This window comes from Strix aluco, chromosome 5 (assembly GCF_031877795.1).
Source record: "Strix aluco isolate bStrAlu1 chromosome 5, bStrAlu1.hap1, whole genome shotgun sequence".
NCBI lineage: Eukaryota > Metazoa > Chordata > Aves > Strigiformes > Strigidae > Strix > Strix aluco.
The window spans coordinates 48,205,941-48,229,353 of NC_133935.1; the positions used below are offsets into that span (position 1 = coordinate 48,205,941).

A 23,413-nucleotide genomic window follows, 5' to 3' on the forward strand; every position below is an offset into this window, starting at 1 on the left:
TTCCCCAGGGGTCACAAAGAAGCATTTGCTTTTTCTGTATAGGTACAGAACTTGATATGGGAAATTCCCGTCTTCTCTCTCTTAAGGGTTGGAGACCAGCAATATTTAAAGGTGACGTGTAGTGAAAGTGCTGGTGTTTCTAATGACTTACCTCTCCGAGTGCCTCATTGGTGCATACTGCTTATGTTCAGAGCCAAAGTCTGGGGCGTCAAGAAGGAATATTTTCCCCCTTCATGAGATTAAGAGGAAGCTTTAGGTTCCCTTGTATGAAGGGTGGCCCACTTGTTAGGGTCACCTGAGGCATCCATAGCAGTCTGGGAGCCAAAGTCTGATCACGGTTGTGGCCTTATCCACGGTCTGCTAAGATCAATGAAGTTTTTCACATGGGGGACTGTAACTGCAAGTAACCTACTTGAGCTACTGGGGCTATGTGGAGTTCTCAGAAAACCAAATTCAGCCTAGTAATTTTCTTGGAACGTATTTGAACTTCTGCGCTGTCAGCTGGTAAAAAATAGATTTGTGTGAGTGCAAAGAGTAGGTTGTGTAATTAGACTTCTTAATTTTTCATTTCTACAGGGTGTGCCATTACCAAAATATATTTTGTTGTCCATCTTGAGAATCTGCTGCAATGGACTGTGTATCGAATCCGCTGCAGGAACCTGTGTTACTGATGTGATTTTTAGCATTCTAATGGAAGTGAGCCTGCTGGGATTTAGTGGGAAATGGTGATACTGCCATTAAAAAGTACTGAGATTCATGAGCAGGCAAGCTTTTTGGGGTATTCCTTTAACTATTGTTTTATCAAAAATAAGTCAACCATTCAGGTTTTTCTGTGTTACTCTGGATTCAGTCAGGATGAACTCTGAAGTCATACTTGAGATTTACTTTAATATTATCCAGTGAAGATTTTGAGCTAGTACTTAATTATATTATTTTTTACTGCTTCTTTCAGTAAAATAAATGAAATGAAAGGGGAATTTGGAATATTAAAATGGGTAGAAAATGCAATATAAAGAATTACAGGAGAATCATAGTGGTTTTAATGCCTTCAGAAACAGACGAGTAGGAATGAAGGAAGCAAAGAGGAACCACAGAAAACAAATGTGTCTATAGTTACATTCCTGTATTTTATCTATGATCAGTTTTGGAATACTGGTTTTCTGTGAAGGAGACATGAAAATAAAACCAGCAAAGGGGTGACTGTGAGAAGTAGGTGACTATGAGAAGTACGTGACTATGAGAAGTGCTGATGTTTCCTTGTTTTTATTTTGCCATTCACACAACTCTCTAAATGTCTAGTTAAGACCAGTGCTCAGGATTTTGTCAATGAAGCCAACCCCCACAAAGCTTAATGAGATCCCAGCAAGCTTAACAAGCTTTGAAATTTAGCTGTCTTTAAGACTATACTCTGCAATTTCTCTTTTTTTTTTTTTTTTTCTCCTGCTCTCAGTCATCTTCCCAACCTAAACCTGACAACAGCTGTACACATGTGACCTCAGTGGTCATCTAGGAATTTGTTAGTGTTTGTTTTTACCATTTAAAAGAGTAGCCTTAGGTTTAGCATCCTACTTTATAATAGGAGGATCTCTAAGTGTGCTGTAAAATGCAGGATTCTGTATTCTGTATTCTTCCTATTGATTTTCTGCTCATGTATGTTATGGATTGCTTCACCGCCTACTGACAGGGACCCACTTTTGGCAGAGAATGCATTTCCCAGTGATGCATAGCAATACTAAAGCACAGATAGGGTATTGTCCTTGATTTTCCTAACCGAAATTTCATGAGGAAATTAGGTCAACAGAATGTAATTACCTACACTGAAATCTCCTAAGGGTTCTGGGTAGAGCTGTGCAAATGAATGATTATTTTGATTTGCTTACAGAAGCAAAAAAAATCAGAGCCAAGAATCAGTCTGAATAGAACAAAATTATTTTGTGTTCAACCTGATTTGAAACATGTTGTTGGTTCTGAGCTGTTCTTCACAGCTCATTATGAGAATTAAAGTAACATTGATTTTATATTTTTCTTTTACTCAAAATCAGAACGCAAGTTCAACATTGCCATTAACTCCAACAGCTTCTGAAGAGGAAAATCCAGGCTGATAAGAGTGAGTGCTCTGGGTCCACTTCTCTTAGAACACAAAGTCCCTTTTGTACCACAGTGGGTTTCTTTGAGCGCTCTTCCAGGAGGTGACTAATGCAGCTTCAGTTACTTTTTATCTATGAAGGAGCTGATCCTTGCCTATTTTTCTGCTCAGAGGGACAGCCCGTCTTCCAGACTGGGAACTGAACTGGACCATTGTAGCTGTTCTGTTCTTCGTAAAGGCACTGAAGATTCACTACGTTTCATCCATTAAAAAAAAAAAAATCAAATAAAACTTTAGTTCTGTTTCCTTTTATAAAGAAGTATTAGGAAGTATTTTGACTATCAAAATAAAACTTATTTTTCAGTAATACATAGTTTATGAAAACCATGAAATCTAAAAGAGATCTTTGTGTCCAGCACCAAGCTATGCAAGGTATGGCTAAATCCACACACCTGTATCTCCTCTACAGAGAGCCAAGTGCTCTGTTGGCTGGCCAAGCGATGCTTGAGTGAAGGTTGTGTCATAACAAGAGTTGGCACAAGGGACTATAACTAATTTAAGCAGAATTATGATTATGGCCTCAGGCATCTGAACTTTACCTTTCTTAGCTTTCTTACATGTTTTCTTAAGTCAAATTTTTGGATCTGGTTCTTGGCCTTTTCTCCTCAAGTCCCCATATATAAAAGACAATCACAGCAATTCTCATCTTTGGTATTACTGAGTGATTAAATACATCTTTGTGGATGTGCATATGTGGACTGCATATGTTTTCCTATTGGAGTTGATACTGATACCAAAAGTTGGACTTGGCTCAGCATGTCCTCTGCTCTTGCACATCATTTTTGAAATGTAACCCTGACTCAAAGTATAAATAACATTTTTAAAAGCCTTGTAAAAATGAGTTTAAGAATGTGATACACTTCACATACTTTGTAGACTCTCTGTAATGTTGTTAAGCTATTGCTATAAAAATTGCGTTGTGGGATTTTAAGGGAATTCTTGTATTCCACAAATATTCTTTCCAAATCTTGTAGAACCCAAAAGTCTCATCAGATTTCCAGTGCTGTCTACAGAATATGCAAGAGAGACATTCTAAACTTATTCTTCTCTTTCTACAGGCTGCTTTTCTGGAGACAACGACCACTTTTTGGCAATTCATCAGAGAAAGAGTGGAAAACCTGTGTTTATTTATCACCATGTGCAGAGTGTGGAGAAAAGTCTGGATACAGACAGTTATAAGAATTCCAAACAAAATTTCCATTCTTCTTCCCACACCAAAATAAGCAAGTTACACCCTGCAATAATTGTTAAATCAACCTTTCCCAGACCCGCCTACGACCCATCCCTCGATTTGTTAGCTATGACTGGTCAAGATTTGGAAGTGGAAAATCTTCCCATTCCTGCAACGAATGTGATTGTTGTGGTAAGTGCCTTTTTCTGGGTTCTGGAGGGGGTATTTTTATGAATAAATACACCTGTAGATAAATATAGACAGATTGTAATATGAGCTATCCAAAGTTCATATTCCACTGCCTGGCTGATCATCTAAATCTAAATAATGACCACATGTCTTGAATCTCTTCACTTTATTGGAATTTACATTTGAATTTACATTCATATAGCCTCACTGTGATCAACAAGTAATCCGATGAACCAGTGCAGAATATAGCCTCTCTGTAGGTAAAGAACTTATCTTTGCCTCAAGTGCCATTCATCTTCTTGTCTTGACTGATGTTTGCACTGCCTTTGCTGTATGGGTTTTAAACTTATTCTGCATAGGGCACAAGAAAATATACTTCAGGGAAGAATCTGATAGAGGCAGAGAGATTTTAAAAGGCTGACACAAAGGTTTAATTCACTTCTATTTCTCCAGTAAAACCACCATTACGTTTACATAGCTGTTTGAAAATGAGCCTGTTTCTTGCGAAGAATAAGAACTATGTTTTTGTTGGTGTAAGCCATAGGCATTCCTTCTGGGACACATGGACTGGGACGTTTCTTGTTCGGTTAACTGTGTGTGATCTTTCCCATTCTCAAAAAAGTGATGGCAGTGCTCCCTCCTGCAGTGGGGGGCATGTCAGTGGAACCGTATACTGATGCCACCCTGCTGCATCCTCACCCTGCATGCCAGAAGAGCAGCATGCTGCCAGTAGAGCACAGCACAGTCTGTATATGCTTTGTACAGATGCTGCTCTGCCTCACCCTGGTGCATAGGTAGCCCTGCTTGATTATGGAGAAGAGCATTGTGCTCATCCTTCTTCCTGGAGGGAAGAACTACCATTCATAATGGCTCATGCACTCAATAGAGTGAACTAATAAAGATTAAACTGAAACAATGTGACTAATTACAATCAGCAGCTATTTGCCTAATTCTGTAAATTACTCTGTACAGAAGATGCTAGATTAAAAGACAATGGCCTTTATAAATAAGAAAAGAAGATAGAGCATACAACACTAGGGTATGTTAGAACACACAGTGTTTCAGAATCATGTATAAGTTCCTCATGCTGTTGGTACCTCTAGAGATCTGCCCTCATGAATGCACCAAATGTAATAAAGGCTAGTGACTACCCAAAAAAGGGTAGTAATTTTATTAGTCTAACATTAAAGTTCTAACAGTTAAAAAATACTATTGGGGAACTAGACTCAAAAATCTGTGCTCTGCACTTGTTGCATACCACATGAACAAGACCTCCTAAACTGAGATTAGATGGCTAGCGTAGTCGGTGGACTAGATTCAGTTGTATGTAAGTGTCCATATCAGAGCAAAATAAGGTACTGACAGCCTTACCTCACTGGGGACATGCAACTGTACACAGAGTCCCAGTACTGAATGGTGCTGATCAGGAGGAGGAGATGCCAAGCAAGTTGGATGCATCTTTGCCCCAAGCTAGCCTAAGCCAGTGGGGCCAACTCCATGGTGAAGGTACCTGCTCTCTTTTTTCCATAGCAAGCATTATTTCACCTCCAGTGAAGGTGAAACTTTTCTGTTAGTTCAGAGAACTCAGAATATGCATGGCCCCTCATTTTTTCATTAAATTACACTGTTACCTATGGCCTGTTATTTTAGTAGAGCTTTACACACTTTTGGAGACCCACTTTTGGAGTCCTAAACTTGCAATGGAAGAATCCTGCAAAATATTCTGGGTTTACCCTGATTTTAGCTGACTGGCTCTATGCCTGCATTAAAAGCCAAATGAGGTAGATTTTCAACTGGCAGTCACATAAAAAAAGATCTATTAAATCTACATTAAGTTCTCATTAAGTGACCTCAGTCTGAAGCTTTGCTACTGCATTTCTAGGATGGAGCTGCTGCTCTGAAGCCTTCTGTTCTGGCTGAGAACCATATGTGCTTTAAGGGGGGGCATAACAGCGTGAGGTAATCATGACATGAAAGCTGTTTGTTGCTTGGGATCTTCAGCTATCTCTGGTTGTGTTGAAGGACAGTGTTTCTGGTTTGCTTTTGATGTCATCCTTTCAGAAAAAGCATCTGGGGAAGCGTATGTTTTAAAGCTGAAGTGCTGAGGGTCAGACAGCTCTTTGGACTAATCCCATCGTAAGAAATTTTGAAGGTGTCTTCCTCTGAAGGGCAGCTGTCCCACAGCAGGGTGGTTGCCATAATCCAAGCACAGCCCTGCTTCTTCCAGGTCTCTGCACTTCAGTGTTTTGTTTCTCCCTCTTGAATGTCACCTGAAATAGATTGTATTATTAATGTCATTGCCAAGGGAGTCTGTTTTGTTTTGAATGTATGTATATTGCTCCCTCTTTATTTCGAACTAGAATTTATTGCTTGTTGCTGCTTTTTGCTTTTTATCATATAGGGCAAGCGGCAACATTTGTTGTTTTGCCCTGGCTGACCCTTTTTGTTCCAGCCTTTAGCAATGTTGTTGGTTGCTCAACTTGAAAGGGCAATTGCTAGTGTTAATGCTTCCTGTAATCCAGTTACATGAGTGGTGCACACTGTGATTTAGTATGAAAGCCAGCAATGGGGGTTATTTTTTAAAATAAATCAACACTGCTGCAGCTCTGCAGAGGGGAGGAAACTGAATTCAATCTAATTTCAGTGATTTGAGGTCCATTTTCTTCATGATCGAGGTGGAAAGGTAGGGTGAATGGATGCCTAATGTAGAACTATTACAAGGTTACATTTTGTGGTAAGGACTAGACCATCTGACAAGCAAAATGTTGCCAATGCACAGCAGAGAGCTATGAAGCCAAGAATTCTGCAGGTGTTGTGTCAAGTGATGTTTTGTGGTTCTATCAATAAAGAACGCATGTTAAGAAGTAATTTTACTGAACCTGGGGAAATTGTAGTGCTTGTCTGCCTAAGCAAGGAAGAGGAGGGATTTATTTTTAGGGAGTGAGTTTTATATAATTGAAGGCTTTCCATCACCTTACCCAGTATTAAGTTCCTGTCTGTATTTTGTGTGTGTGTGTGTTCAGTGCACATTGTTTGTTGAGGGAAGCTATGGTATATAACCATATACCGTAACTATAAATGCTTTGGTGCTTACCCATATGTTCTGTTTAGCTGTCTCTCTAAATGACATGAGACCAACTCATCTGAAAAATTCTTGGTTAACATATGGAATTACATAATTTTTTGTAATACTTGAGAGTTTTCTATTTGTACGGGTTTATTTTGGATCTCAGAAACTATACACTCATCGAACATATTAGACAGTTAGTAGTGAAATAAACAAGTTCTCCAAATGTTTATTTGTGTTTATTCCAAGTCTTTCCAGTATTGAATGTGAGGACAACCAAGGTCAAGGCAGTACATGGGAAGCAGAAATAGTCTGTGGATAACCACTTATGATTAAAAATGTTGCTGTCTAACATACTCGCTAAAAAACCCAAACATACATACGTACATATATATAGTTAGGGCTGAACTTGAGAGAAAAGCAGAAGGACTTGTAAAGGTTACAGCTCAGACTGGGTCTAAACTATCACCTCATGGAGGTGCTAAATATCATCCCTTGTAATATAGTTTGGTCTGTCCAGAGTCTTGCTCAGGCACACAAGTCTGTTGTACTAAGATTGAACCAAGCTCCTCAGATTTTTTTTTTTCACTTGTGTCCCGTGAAGTGTTTCAGAAATATAAAGGTAATAAACTTGCTCAATATATCAAGATTTTCCCTTTCACACCTCACTATTACTATACACTTTCTTATATAAATATGAAAATCTGTCTCTTTTTCTGTTGCTTAGAAAGGCCACAGCACTGTACAGTAGCCTAAAATTCATTGCATCTTTTTAGTTTTGTTTGGTTTACATGAGTGTTACTGAACTGAGTTGTTTTAATTGGAGTTTCTCTCAGCTAATGTCAATAGGATATAAGATTCACAGGCAGTCACACAGAGCTTCTCTTTGCCTTTTCCATGGTATTTTGTGTGAGGCCGAATGCCTCAGAGCTATTGCTCTGCCATACTATTACATCTATTTTGTCACCAATGGTTGAATCATCTATCTTCAAGCACACTGAAGAGCACAAGGAAGAGCTTCAGGTGCTAGTGCCTTGAGAGGATTCAGTAGAAGAGTAAAGCCCATGAAGGTATGTATCTATAAGTAGATATCCAGATGTGAACTAGGTATTCAAGCTTCAGTATAGGCAGTGGAAATCTATCCTATTGGTAGTCTATTAAGCTATCTAGCACTTTTCTAAACAATTTTTGGATTATTAGGGAGTTAATATAGGTCAGGGACCATATTCAGTAGTCAGACTGGATGTGATCATCCTGTTTTGGAGATTAGTACTGACACAGGCCATTTCCACATCAGTTTTGTTACTGGCAGAGAACAGTACCAGATGCATTTAATCTACTAGTAGAACATAGCCTTGTTGTCTGCTCCAGGGTGAGCTGAGTATCTCCCTAATCCCAAATGGCTGCAAGGACAGGATTTCTATCGATGATAGTGGATGTGTAAGCACCAACTGCACACTGACTGCTTACATATTTATATACATTCATACACGCACACAGACATGTACATTTAGTGCCATCTTAATCTGGAGATGATCCCATCTTAACACATTTTATACTGAAATAATTTGAAAATCCTTTAGGCACAGTTCAAGTAGGTGGGTTGCTTCTGGGTGGCTTTGGGTAGCTGAAAACCATGAGTCTGTGAAACCACAGCAGAACTGCTTTTACACTTATGTCAAATTCATCCCACAAGTACTGCTATATCCTCTTGTCTAACTTTTCTCATGCTACCTACTCAGAGAAGATGCATCTTTTGCTTGATTACTGACATGGCCTTACACGTTTAAGTTTATTCCTCCATCAGTTCCCCATTTCCTGATACATTAGGTTTAATTACCAGTATCAAGGCTCAGAACTCATCTACCGTATTTGTTCCTATATTTTATTTCATTATTCCTACCACTTTTTTTCTGCTGGAAATGTCTATTTTTCTAATTCTTTGTTCTTTCTGTGAAGCCATGGCTTCCATGTGGAATGTCATCTCTTAAGTTCCTCTAGTAACACACAGAATGTCCTACTCTCTCCTCCTTCATGTATCCACTCAAAACTTACTTTTGATGCAAGACTTGCTTTTTCCTTTTAAAGATCAGCCAAACAAAGAGAACCAGACTACAAAATATCCTTTCTTCTGAACACTGAAATTGCCTCTACTGGCTGGCTTTGTTGGAGTGCCATAAGAAGAACTGTATGAGGAGAACTTGATAAAAAGGTGGGGGCATCCAATCTTTCCAATCATTTTCAGTCCAAAAAAATGTTTTCCCTATAGGTAGATTTTTATGGAGACATTTAATATAATTTTCTTTTATCTTCATAAAAATGGAACAATTTGGTGGAATTTGCTTTTTACTTTTCTTTAAATGAAAAACGCATGTTTCTTCTCACTGGTATTTTGGTAATATAAGGTGCCCTCTTTTTCAAGGCCAAGTCATAGAGTTTTACTGAATGAGAAGAGTAGGATACAGAGAGCCCTCTGAGTCACAGCACCAAGCTGCGTGTGATCTTTCTGCCTACCAAAAGGTAAATGGCCTTCTGAGAATCCCAAGAGAAGATGCTCTGATAATGTTTTTTCACTAATAACCTGTTCCAGCTTTCCCCAGTTGTCCACTCTACTGACTGACTGTTTTTCCATAATCTCTTGCTACTCTTTTCCCTGATATTGAATACCTTGCCTTGATATAAGATAAAGCCTCTTCCTTTTTTAAGTTTTCTTTGTTAGGAACTCTTCTGTCTTTCAAATACTATGGCAGCCTCTGCTGGCACAGCATCCACTCCATTAACTGGCACTGTAAGGCCATGGTGAACAATCTTTAAAGTCATATTTAAATGTTTCTGTCTCAGTCAGATAAAAATGCATAGAAGTCTGTGAGAAACTTTGATAGCTGAGAGTGTTCCATTAGACCAGAAATTTAGGATTGCTTTCAGGACACCACAAACCAAAAGTCATTCTTCATTTGGAAGGGAGAGGAGGGGAGAGGAATGGATAAGGCTGGGGATGTTCTTACAACAGAAGTGGTTTGTTGTTGCTTATGCACCGTCTGCCATCCATCATGTGTTGTGTGATACATTATACTGCAGTTAGTTTGGAAGTTATTCAAAATGGTGATTTTTATCTTCCTATTACACCCTGTACAGTAATGTCCTAATTTTCACTGGGATAAATGTAAATGTATGTATATGTAGATCTATAGCTAGATGTAGTTATACTATATTGTAATAATAGAAGTGACTAAGTAACTGCTTTTTGAATATTGTATGAACCTGGGGTCTCAGCCTCGAGTGTGTCAGATCCAGACTCCTAAGGCCATTTACCTTCTTGTGCACAGATAGACCCCAACACACCTTGGTGCTGCTGACTTGGAGGGCTCTCTGTATCTACTTCTCCCATTCAGTAAAAGTACCCTAAGCTCTTTCCCTCTGTAGGCCTTGTGAAGAGGTGGTCAAAATACTTTTGAAAGTATATTAAGCTACAAAATGTGGTGAGAATAAGGCAAAAGATACATTATGAGTGAGGACAAGAAGTAGTCCATGAAGTGGCAGGTCAGCCATTGGTGGGGCAAACAGCGAAGCTAACTGTCTATGAAATGCAACAAAAAGTCAGATGTCACTTTCTGTCACTTAACATCTGTTATTGTGAGCCTAAGAGAGGGATTGGCACTGGGCCAGGCAGAGGAGGCATAAATAGAAAATCATGTCTCTGCACTGACTTCTCCAAGGAGCCTTCTGAAAAGTGAGATCTCAAAATCCAGTAAGGTATCAGCTGTGTCCCTCTCCATTTCCAGGTCATGTGTTTGTCTGGTGCTTAGAACAACAGAAGTCAAGTGCCGTGATGATAGACAGTGCAGTTTTAAGACCTTATAATTACAGTGCTGAATTGTTAACAAGCTCTAAATGTTAGTCACACATTACAACAGTGGGCAATATCAGTCAGTACCCTTGGTGTGATTGTTATAATCACTGTTGTGTCCTTTTACACTTTACATCATCACCCCAAACATCAGGTCTTCAAAGTATTTGGCTCAAGTCCACCTTGTAATAAGAGATTGATGCTCACCATTATCTTATTCCTTTCTTAAGTAATTATACTAGACATAACATATCGGCAGCAAGCCTTGCAAATAGACCTAGTAGCCTGCAGCTCTGTCATTCTGCATTTTGTTTGCACAACAGAAGTCTAGAGTCTACATTAGTTGGCCTCATTTTCTTTCTGCTTCCTTCTGTGAACTTCAGCAGGGGTAATTGCATGCTGAACCATTATCATGGTATTGTGTTTGCTGTCAGTCTTTGTGGAAAACAGGAAAGATTGCATTAGGTTGTAACAAGCACTAAAACCTCCTTAAGGCACTTTTTTGTCATCTGACTTGCAAAATATTAAGAGAATGTTAGTGCGATATTCAGCAGCCCGGTGCTTCAATTGATTAGCTTACTGCTGGCAACTTTGGGGTTATTTTCTGTAACATTCAATGGGATGCTAAACTTGCACAAAAGCTAGTCATACCTTTCACAAATTGACCAGATCCTCTTTGGTCACACAGTTTTACTTTTCCTGCATTTTTCAGGGAAGGGAAGGTGTTTCTTGAAGTCATTTAGTTTTCTTTGTAAGCTGCACAGTTTAAATGAAAACTGGATTTCAGGAGCAGGCATGTTATATGTTTTTCAGCTAAAGCCTAAAGTTTAATTGACAGCGCTGTGCAGTTCATCTGTAAGAAGGTGTCAGCTGTTCCATACTTCTTTCAGCTGTATATTTCTATAACTGGCCAGTCCCAGCTATAAAGTAGATACTTGTGTGTAGCAGAACAGAATCTGCCTATGTTTCTCCATTCTTCAAATTTTTGGTTTTGTCCTCCAGGAAAATATTTATCAATTGATTATTTCTATTTTTTTTCAAAACAGAGATTTTCCATGAAATTGGATTGAATTCAGACAGAGTTGCAGCCAAATCAAAGATCTTCACTTTTGCTTAAGCATTTTCAAGATACTTAGGAGGTGCAGGTGGAACTCAAATGTGAGAGAAAGTCTGTATACCCAAATGTGGGAGATGTGGCTCAAAGCCTTGCTCTAAAGGAGGTAGAGGAGAAAACTAACCTGAGTCTTATTTCACATGATCTAGTCACTGAGCTAAGGGGTACAGAGTACCACTTATACTCACAGATGAAATTATTTGTTTGACACAGAACACATCACTTCAGTCAACTGGAAATTTGGAAAAGTATTTATCTTGGGCTGATCCAGTACAAATTTCTTGTATGTGTTTTGATTTGGTCTCCAACAAAGGGAAAAAAACCTACAAACAAACAAGCCCCCCTGCTGCCTCTTTCTTATTTACATGGTCCCATTTATTCCTCTGATTGAAATAGGCTTCTGCACCATTTCTGTGCCCCCATTTATTCCTCTGATTGAAATAGGCTTCTGTACCATTTCTGTGCCATGCTGTACTGAATTCCAGGAGAAAAGACCCAGAGATTTAGACAACAGTGGATTTTCCATCCCTGCTCTTTGTTTGCCTTCTGCACTTTGGGTGTTTCAGTGTTCAGCTTTGGAGGTAGCATTGCACTCCTTACTGCTTGGATCTGCACTGACTCCATTACCCTGAACAGTACAGAGAGGCTCATACTTCAGCAGGAGTTTAGGAGATTGCTATATTGCTATCAATGTTCTGCTTTCCTTTTACAAGTGAGCTGAAACCTGTAACTGCCTAAATTTGACTAAGGAAAGGGAGAAGTTTCCTGGCACGCAGAGTTCAAGGGGCCATCACTGAAATCACACATACTTGAGGTCCAAAATCATAAATGAACAAAATGGCCCTACTGGGGTCATGAAACCCACCAATAAACAAATCAATTACTACTTCCCACAATAAATCTATGTGTTGTGTTGTTAATGTTCAGGAACAAAGACTGAAGAAGCACTGTTTCTTTTTTTTTTTTTTTTTAAGTTCTTTTAGCACCCTCAGAGACCTATCTTTGTGAAAACCTAAGTCCCCTACAGTAACATTTAAAAGGCAGATAAAGGGCGCTCAGATAAAAAGACATCAAGACAGCATGTGTTTCCTTATCAGTCAATGTTTTGTTGGATCTGGCAGTTCAGCCTCTGGAATAATCCTTTTGGTTCTTCACTTCTGACATTGTTGTTAGGAAAAGTGACAGCTTCTATAAAGTTCCTCAATAGATGGCTCATAATGTATTATTGTATATAACCCCTTAAATACTAAGCCCTATAAAAATTGTTTTTGAAAAAGAAAAATAATGTCTTTTTGGTATCATCTCTGCATTAATTTGTGATATTTTTAAAACACAATGATGTTTTGAATCAGAGAAACATTATTAGGGAGCAGAAGATGATCTTTTGGACACACTTTTTAAAATGCTCCATAGATCAAGTATTACTGCACTTAACTATGTCTTTTGCAAAAAAGGAAATATTTAATTCTGAAATTAAATGCACAGGCTGCAAGGATACTGGAGTTTGAAAGTGATCACATAGCTGTCAACTGAATGATGTTTTTTCAGTCACCTCAGTATTGAAATGGTACATGCAAAAGGGAATAACCCAAGGAGGTAAGCAGAGAGGTACAAAGTCTCTGTCTGTTGTTGTTGCTAGAAGCATTTAAGTAATGTTTTGCTGTCCTTCCTTTGAAGGTCGGTCATGACTGACAATTTGTAATGGAGCTAATTCTTATTGGTCTCTGCAGCACAATAAACTAGTGGAAAATACTTTTAGTGGATACAGTGCTTTGAATCAAGTATATGGTAGAAACATCATGAAAAGTGCTGGGCGTACATATCAAGACTGCTAATAGCATTGAATAATGAAGGAAAGTGGTGGACTGCATATGTTATATCTATGTTCATCTAAACATGAATTGAAACAGATTTACATTTCAGCCTTCATTAGCTGTTGGAGAATAATAGTGGAATATCTGCTTTGTACAGATTTGGCTGAGGATATGCATTCTCCTTGGGAATGGTCATTGTATAACAAACTAGCACAGAAATCAATGACAATATAAATCAAGATTTTTACATTTACAATATGCTAAAGTAATTTTTTCTTGATTTACACAATGTCATTGATTGAATTTAATTTCATGTTTTTGCCCATTTTCCTGTTGGTGTTTTTAGAACAAGAGGTTATCTTTTTGCTGGTACTAATTGTACTAGTAACCTTGTTTTGTTTTTGAAAACACACTGAAAGAAATAAGGATCACTTCTGGTGCAGTCCTGTGCTGTTCTGGCAACACTTACAGCTTTCTGCACTGTTTAGCCAAATTGTTGCTGATATGCTTTCTTCGCGGAACACATAATGTATTGTCTCATTAAGAACACAGCTCTGGACGTTAACCGTTACAAACAGATATGATATTTCAATTTCATGTAATAAAAATTATTTCATGTTATAACAGTTTAATTTCAGGTACTGTACCATGTAGTTCTATAGTAGTGCAGTCTTCTGAGCTGACAGATCATTAAAAAACAAATGTTTTGGGTGAGTAGAAGAATGACCTTAAATACTGCACTCTTAGAGCCCTGGCATTCTTTAGGCAAAGTAAAGCTAGTATAAGAACTATATTCCTTGTCTTAAGGTGATGATGAAAAATAAGCATGAAGCAGACATTGTCCCCAAAACCTCTCTCATAGGCTTTCTCTGGAATAGTACTACAGGGTGCTGTGGCTCTGCCTAATTAGTCACAGTAAAAGTGTATACAGGCAATAGAAATTAACTTGAAAATTAAAAATACTCAGTTCCTTTCCTCCACTCTTTTCTGTTTAAACTATAGCTACAATAGTTAAAGACCTCTCCCCTTTGTCCATTGCCTACTATGACATAAACTTAGTTTTAAGTGTTTCTAGATTGACCCTGGTAGAAATACTCTGTTAAAGGATGGCTGGGGTAGGAGGAGGGAAGGTGATTATTAGCTGTAGGAACACCTCTCTGGCATGATGTACTTTTGTGGTTAGAACAAGGGACTATTGACTGGAGTTGGGAGAACAAGGAAAAATAAACTGCAAATTTAAAAGACCAATCAGATAATGAAATAGCAAGAAAGCTATTGAATGTTGATCAAGAAAAATATTTAAAAAACACAACAACTGACCCCTCTAGAAATAGATAATAAGACAATAATTAAATAGATAGATAATTTGAAATCCATGTGCTAAATCAAAAATTTGATTGTAGCTTTAATTTTTAAATATGCTTCCTAAGAATCTGCCTGAAAATTGATATAACCTTTAATGAAATAACTGTAATGTGAGGCTTTCAGTAATGAATGAATTAGAAAACCATATGGATGCATTAAGTAGAATAATAAATGTACCATACACAAAAGTAGGACATCCATAAATCATTTATGATGTCCCTTCTCATCAGTTCTTGGCTCTTTGAGTCTTAATTGAAAGCCAGGGTAGCTGGATATTAGAAAAACTACATTTGTTAGTCTGATAACAGACAACTTTCATTAAAGCATTAATTAATTTTAGAAGGCTGAGAGCCTGATACATTAAAAATACTTGCAGAGCTACTACTTTAGTCATGTTTTTTTCTATTTTAATTACTGTCTTCCTCTGGTCAATGAAAGTTATTCGTGTTCTACTTTAACTTGCTCAGCAAGCATGATGGGATACCATTGTGTTTTTAGAATTATTCTCTTGCCCAAACAATTTCAAATGCTTCAAATGTCCACATGGTACAGTAACAAAAGTAAGATGGCTATTCTTACAGTAACTGTGAGTGAGCTTATTTCCTCTTTCAAAGGCAGAGATTCCGAGGACCTGTGTTCATTCTATGCACAGTCCTTCATGCCAGTAGAGACAAGAGAACACTGCAGAAAATACTTCTTTTTCTTTTTTTCTTTTCACTTTTCTTGTATTTAAACATACTAATTTAAACTTTTTTGTCAACTTTAATAGTTTTCCTCCTGGAATCTAAACTGATTAACGAGATGGCCAAAATAAACAATTTTCATCTTTCTTATAAAATAAGAGCACAACATACATACTGAAATTAATGTGAGACTTAAACTACAAGCTTACTCTGTCAAAGAGGTTCATGTCTATGCCAAAATGATCAGAGCTGCTTTAATAAAATACTTTAGGAAAATTTTTAACAAATAACTCGATTTACAATATTGGTTCTAAAAATATAAAATATTTAGTCTGACAATAATATTACTCAGTATGAATAGCACATCTCTGTGGTGGTGATATACTAAGAAAAAGTGGAGATAGGCAGCTTATTTTCAAGGATCGTATTTATTTCTGTCCAGGTGTTAAGAATAGGATGTTTTTATAATTAATTCTCCATTATTCAAAGTGAGGGACTAGGATGTTTAGATAATGAAAAAAAGCCTGATAATGTAATGTAACAATATAACAGTAAGGTCATGATGTAGATATACGGGGCACAGATTTAACTCACATCTCTCAGAGCTTGCTGGCCAAGGCCTAGCATCAATGCACAGACCTGGTCATCTCTAACCAAAAAGTTCCTTGGAGTCCTAGTGCTGGGGAATGTGTTGCAGAACATTAGGTGCATCAATATCAGTGCTGAGTTATGGTATCCTCCTGACTGAGCTACCACTGCTTAAGGGCAGCTTTGGTGTCTCCATATTCATGTGCCATTAAACTGAAATCCAAGGGCAACTGAGCACTGACTGTATTTCTACGCCAGGGAATGTATTTCTAGACCAGATTCAGATGTTCCCAGCTGTCCTATCCACAGTCAAGCCCTTTCTCTCTTCTGTAGTGCTACCAGTTTGTTTGGCTGGGCAGCCAGGTGTGTTCAATGGTTGGCAGTGCTTTCTCTTGGCCCACATCAAATTCACTTTTGCTTTCTACCGTTATCTTTCAGTGGACTGTAAAAGTGGCTTGGCTTACAGCTCTAGGCTTTCCTAGGGGCTAGCCAAAATTTCCTTGCATGTCCTGTTTGACTCACGGGCTGCCAGTTGACCAGTCCTCATCTGTTATGAGCACAGCCCTATAAATTCTTTTCATTAAAGGTAAGAAACTTTTAACAAAAAATTCAGTGCTTTTGGCATGCTGCATATTCATCTCTTTTGATCATCACTGAAGAAATTAAATATTTCAGAAATACATATCTGCTGCTTGAAAGGACTGTTTCAGTCACTGTGGCCTCATTAACGTCTTGTGTGTTGCCAGTCCCAGTGATCCAGCCTTTGCCAAACAGAGTTGTATAAGTTTGGCAAAGACTGCTAGTTTTTCTTTGTCTTAATGTTGTTATAACCCCGTCCATCCGTTGCTCTACTGCTATTGATCTTTGCTCTCTTGGCCATGTTAGTACTATTGTAGTTTCTTCAGTTGGAATAGAAAGGCATGGACTATACTCTTTGGCTCCAATACACAGTAATTTTTTTTTTTTTGGCTTGTCTACTTTAACATATAAGCTACATCTCTGCTTTCTTAAATCTTATTCTGCCTGGAGGCTGACTGGCTCTGCCTATGTCTTTGCCTTTCTTTTTCTTTCCCTTGTCTCTAATTGTGGAGTTCTTTCAAAATTACTTTGAGGCTGATGAAATACAAAAATACCTTCGCTTTGATATCACATCAGCTGCCAACTAGCTAACAGCTTACTAGTTATAGAGTGGATCACACATTCCTTGTGGCAAATGAGCTGTACAGGAGGCTGATCAAGAACCACTGAAATGAAGTCTTCTGAGTCAAAAACTCAAGGCAGAGATATCTTGAAAATGAAGTTCCTCCTTAAAGAATTTTGAGGTTTGAGGTAAATTTTTGAGGTAAAAAAATTTAACCAGGCTAAAATGAAACTATTTAGACCTTTTAATTGGGATGTAAAGAGGAAATGAGAGTCATGCATCACAAAATGGCCAAGATCCCAGAGCTCAAGGCATAGAGCTATAATGGATGCTCAGGTTCCAGTGCCTCTTTTGTCACATCCTGGTAGAAGCCAAGAGTCACAGGAAGAAATTAGTTAAATCATCCAAGTAATATTATTTGGTGGTTTTGTTTACATTTTAGGATAAACCTGAGACAGGCTCACACAGGGAGTGTCTTCAGTGCACTTGAGATTGGTCTTGCCTTCAATACATGGGAGTTCCAGAAGGCCAAGTCTCTTTTAGACGCTGAAATGCTTTGCTCCCCTTTCCAGATCAATTTTTATTTAATTATTTGGACTGAGTGGAATCTGTGGTGTTGGCAGAAAAGATTTGTCTGGAAGTCTAGTCATTCAATTAATCATGTGGCATATGGAGGACAAAGCAATAATTCTTTATTCTGAAGCATATATATATCAGGAACTTGAACTGAGGTCTCCCATAGCCAGTGTAAAGCTCTAACCACAGATCTGTTGCTTATTCTGAAGCAAATTGATCTTCAGGAATTCAGCATGTTGGCTTTTAGTGAGATTATAAGCAATATATTATTTCTCAGCAGTATAAAATTCACAATTTTGAGAAGAAATTCTGGGGACAGGAGCTGGAGGAAGAAGCTATTCTTAGCTGTTCTTTTGCTAACAGCCTGTACAAAGGTAGTGTATCAGCACGAGTCTCAACACAGATTATCCTGGTAAGGTTATATTGAGTTCCTCATACAACCTAGATAGCAGGGAGCTTCTGCATCCTTGCTAGAGAAGAAAGTTGAAGGAAACGCTATAAAGTAAAAATGCAGACAAGTGTTTCTGTACAGGGAGATAAGACCACATGCAGTCCATGTGCTTTATCTGGTAAAGTGGGAAGGCAGAATTTGGTTTTCAGAGGCAGTACTAGACAGGTTACATAAACAGAAAGGAATGAATAAAACTTTAGTGTGGTGAATCTAGCACGCTCCATTATTCTCTGTTTGGAAAGATCACTTATTATCCATGGAAGCCTTTTAAAAATTCTCATGTATAATCAGGAGTCATTTAGTTGAAATCATGATGTCAACTAGACAATCATTTTAGCCAAACTTGCGCTACATTACTTCTGCATTTTTCATTTTTTCCTGAATTATATTTTCTACTGAGACTTACAACCTAATACTACTGATATGAATTAATACGAAACTTATGAGAATAAGAGTTCTAACTGCTTGAAACGCTTTGTGTTGCCCAGTATAAAACTTGTATATCTCTTCATTTAATCAGACGTGTAACGTATTCAAAAGCATTGATTCAGAAGAACATTGCCACAGTTTTCATGAATCCTTAATTTTTTTTCATCCTTTTCTGTTCTGGCTAACCATTTGGTGCTTACCATGCATTATTCTCTACCCCTTTTTATACTTTTCTTTCATTCCTGTAATGAGTTTGCTGGAGTTCTTGCCCCCAAAATACCTAGTCTGCAGTGCCAACTTAAGACATCTCACAATCCATTCAAACAGTCTCGGATGATGAAAGAACAGAATCATAGCATCATCATAGAATGGTTTGGGTTGGAAGGGACCTTAAAGATCATCTAGTTCCAACTCCTCTGACATGGACAGGGACACCTTCCACTAGATCAGGTTGCTCAAAGCCCCCTCCAGCTTGGCCTTGAACACTTCCAGGGAGGGGTTATCTAGAACATCTCTGGGCAACCTGTTCTAGTGCCTCACCACGCTCACGATAAAGAACTTCTTCCTTACATCTAATCTAAACCTACCCTCTTTCAGTTGAAAACCATGACCCCTTGTCCTATCATTTCGTGCCTTTTTGAGAAGTCCCTCTCTGGCTTTCTTGTAGTCCCCCTTTAGGTACTAGAAGGCTGCTATAACGTCTCTGCGGAACCTTCTCAGGACTGAACAACCCTAACTCTCTCAGCCCTCTGATCATCCTCATGGCCTTCCTCTGGACTTGCTCCAACAGGTCCATATTTCTTATGTTGGGGGCCCCAGAGCTGAACGTAGTACTCCAGGTGGGGTCTCATGAGAGCGGAGTAAAGGGGGAGAATCACCTCCCTTGACCTGGTGGCCACACTTCTCTTGATGCAGCCCAGAAGACAGTGGTTTTTCTGGGCTGCAAGCACACATTGCTGGCTCATAGTCAGTTTTCCATCCACCAATACCCCCAAGTCCTTCTCTGTAGGACTGCTCTCAATCCCCTCATCGCCCAGCCTGTATTTGTGCTTGGGATTGCTTTGACCCATGTGCAGGACCTTGCACTTGGCCTTGTTGAACTTCATGCTGTTTGCACGGGCCTACCCCTCAAGCCTGTCGAGGTCCCTCTGAATGGCATCCCTTCCCTCCAGTGTGTCAACCACACCACACAGCTAGGTTGTGTTGGCAAACTTGCTGAGGGTGCACTCAATCCCACTGTCTGTGTCACCAACAAAGATGTTAAACAGCACTGGTCCCAATACCAACCCCTGAGAAACACCACTCATCACTGCTCCCCACTTGGACATCATGCTGTTGACTGCAACTCTTTGAGTGCAACCATCCAGCCAATTCCTTATCCACCCAGTGGTCCATCTGTCAATTCCATGTCTCTCCAATTTAGAGACAAGGATGTCATGTGGGACAGTGTCAAATGCTTTGCACAAGCCCAGGTAGATGATGTCAGTTAGTCTTCCCTTATCCACCAATGCTGTAACCCCATCATAGAAGGCCACCAAATTTGTCAGGCACAATTTGCTGTTAGTGAAGCCATGTTGGCTGTCACCAATCACATCCTTATTTTCCATGTGCCCTAGTGTAGTTTCCAGGAGCATCTATTCCATGATCTCGACAGGCACAGAGGTGAGACCAACTCAGGTCTTTTCCTTTTTAAAAATGGGGGTTATATTTCCCCTTTTCTAGTTAGTGGGAACTTCACTGGACTGACACGACTTGTCAAATATGATGGATAGTGGCTTAGCCACCTCATCTGCCAGTTCCCTCAGGACCTGCAGATGCGTCTCATAAGGTCCCATGGACTTGTGCACCTTCAGGTTCCTTAGATAGTCTCAAACCTGATCTTCTGCAGTGGGCAGTTCTTCATTCTCCCAGTCCCCACCTTTGCCTTCTGTGTCTTGGATGGTATCTTGTATGTGTGACACTTGGATGTGTCACAGTTGCTGGTGAAGACTGAGGCAAAAAAGTCATTGAGTACTTCAGCCTTCTCCATATCCTGGGTGACCAAGTCCCCCGTTTCCTTCTGGAGAAAGCCCACATTTTCCCTAGTCTTCCTTTTAGCACCAGTGTACCTACAGAAGCTTTTCTTGTTGCCCTTGACATCCCTGGACAGATTTAATTCCATCAGGAATTTAGCTTTCTGAACCTGATCCCTGGTTGCTCGGACAGTTTCTCTATATACCTCCCAGACTATCTGTCTGTCCTTCCACCCTCTGCAGGCTTCTATTTTATGCTTGAGCTTATCCAGGAGCTCCTTGTTCATTCATGCAGGCCTCCTGGCGTCTTTACCTGACTTCTTCTTTGCATCGCTCCTGAGCTTGGAGAAGGTGATCCTTGAATATTAGCCAGCTTTCTTGGGCCCCTTTTCCCTCCAGGGCTTTATCTCATGGTACTCTGCCAAGCAGATCCCTGAAAAGACCAAAGTCTTCTCTCCTGAAGTCCAGCGTAGCAAACTTGCTGCATGCCCTCCTCACTGCCCTAAGGATCTTGAACTCCACCATTTCATGGTCACTGCAGCCAAGGCCGCCCTTGAGCTTCACACTCCCCAGCAGCCCCTTCTTGTTGGTGAGAACAAGGTCCAGCATAGCACCTCTCCTTTTTGTCTCCTCTATCACTTGGAGGAGAAGTTATCACCAACGCATTCCAGGAACCTCCTGGATTGGTTATGCCCTGCTGTGTTGTCCTTCCAACAGATACCAGGGTGGTTGAAGTCCTTCATGAAGACCAGAGCTTATGAATGTGAGGCTGCTCCTATCTATCTATAGACGGCCTCAACCATTTGGTCTTCCTGTTTAGATGGCCTGTCGCAGACCCACACTATAACATCTCCTGTCCCTGCCTTCCTTTTAATCCTGACCCATAAGCTCTGGGTTGGCTCCTCATCCATCCCCAGGCAGAGCTCTGTGCACTCCAGCTGGTCATTGACATAGAGGGCAACACCCCCTCCTTGTCCTCCCCTGCCTGTCCTTCTCAAAGAGCCTGTATCCTTCCATTCCAACACTCCAGTCATAGGAGTCATCCCACCATGTCTCCATGATCCAAATAAGATTGTAGCCCTGCAGGCGTGCGCGTGTCTCTAGCTCCTCTTGTTTATTCCCCATGCTACGTGCAATTGCATAGAGGCCTTTAAGTTGGACCCCCAGTGAAGTTTACTGGCTTAATTTTCATCTACTCCCTCTTTGACTTTACTGTGTGCAAGTTGTGTAAATCCTTTAATCCTTTCCTCATCCAACCCTTGTCTTGTCTTTTGTTTTAACAGGTGTTTGGGTTTCAGGCTGTGATAGGGCAAATATCTAATCTTACCCAAAATCTTTCACAATAAATACAAACTTGGAAAAATACTTTAAATAGCACATTCATCTTCTTTGATCATGCCCCCATATAGCTGCTGGAAGTGAAGCTCTTCTTTCCTCCTTGGAGTGCTGCATTGGTCTTCTGCATACTCCTGCCTGTGCACTTATCCCTTCTTCTCACACCTTCTCATTCTTCTCATGCTCTACTGTTCTACCCTCCTTTTTGTATCTCTTCAGTGCTACCCCTCACTCCAGGGTACTACCAGGGTCTTGGCTTGCCTTTGTTTTTCAGTCACCTTCACCTTTGTCTTTCTTTTCTCCTCTGTCTTCTACTCCTTCCTTTATTCTTGCAGCCTCAAATAATTTTACTGATCTCTTTTTCCTCTCCATTATTACGTATTTCTTAGCTCACACTTCTCTTTGGTTCCCTTGATAGTCTTCCCCTCTGCTGTGCACACTCCCTTTTTCACCAGGGGCCTTCTGTTAACAGATCTCTGACAGTGTTGTGCAGACATTTTCTTGAACTCTAATGTGCATCTTCTCACCATATATTGTGACAGTATGGCAGGTGTTCTCAACTCTGGTTTTAGTTAGATGTTTTGGTCTGGTTTTTTTAATTATTATTTATTCATGGCAAATAATAAACAGTGGTTTACTGTCAGTAATTCCAAACCTATTTGCTCATTTGCTTGTGTTAAGCTAGGAAAAACTAACTAGAGAATATTCCTGCTGTTGGAATAAGGTTCCTTTGCTTTTGCAATGCTCCACAGACTTCTGGATTCAATGTGCTGTGGGGATTATTGTGAAGCATGTACACTGATGTACTTACAGACCTGGAATTAAATGATAATATAAGTGATTTCTGAAAATGCCATTTAAACTTGGGACCAAAATATACTTTGAAGTCTGAGATTAAATTTTGCTCTTTCTAGTAAAGTGGTGTAGAAAAAAATTTATATTCACTTTGAAAAGGTTCATGTTTGCCATGTGAGTGGTGACTAAAAGAAACTAAATTGATGTCTGCTCAAAGACAATAAAAAAGTTATCCCAGCTGAAGTGAATATTCATTTAAAATTAATTTATTGTAAGGTGTCCATGTCAAAGGTGACTTAGCAATATGAAAATATGCAGTATTTCTTAAGTGTAGGCCATTGAATAGATTGAATTTGTACTCTGTGGAGTTTTGGAGGAAAATGTCTAGTGAAAATATGTCAAATAACAGTATCATCCACCAGATGTCCCTGTACTCTTAGGTGGTAATGAACACTATTCATTCAACTGTCTAATTGCTTTTATTAAAGGCAATTTACACACAGTGTATGTATTTCCCAAGTCTCTGTTAACCACTGTGTAATAAGATCATGAATAAATAGCAATTACATTAACAGTATTTGAGAGCTGTAGTTATGAAAATAAATTACAGGAACTCACTGTTAAGTTTCTACTTGCCATCTCAGTTTTGTGCTTTTCCTTATCTTGGGAAACAACCTGTCTTTATCATGC

The 23,413-nt window shown here is 39.3% G+C and overlaps 1 protein-coding gene across 1 annotated transcript in view; it reads left to right on the plus strand.

Annotated features, from left to right (window-relative positions):
* PTPRR (protein tyrosine phosphatase receptor type R) overlaps positions 1–23,413 on the plus strand; it is a 157,790-nt gene that overhangs the window by 10,515 nt on the left and 123,862 nt on the right. Inside the window, exon 2 of the mRNA XM_074825441.1 lies at positions 3,205–3,509. Within this exon, the coding sequence (XP_074681542.1) occupies positions 3,205–3,509 (305 nt within the window). The remainder of the gene's footprint in view (positions 1–3,204; positions 3,510–23,413) is intronic.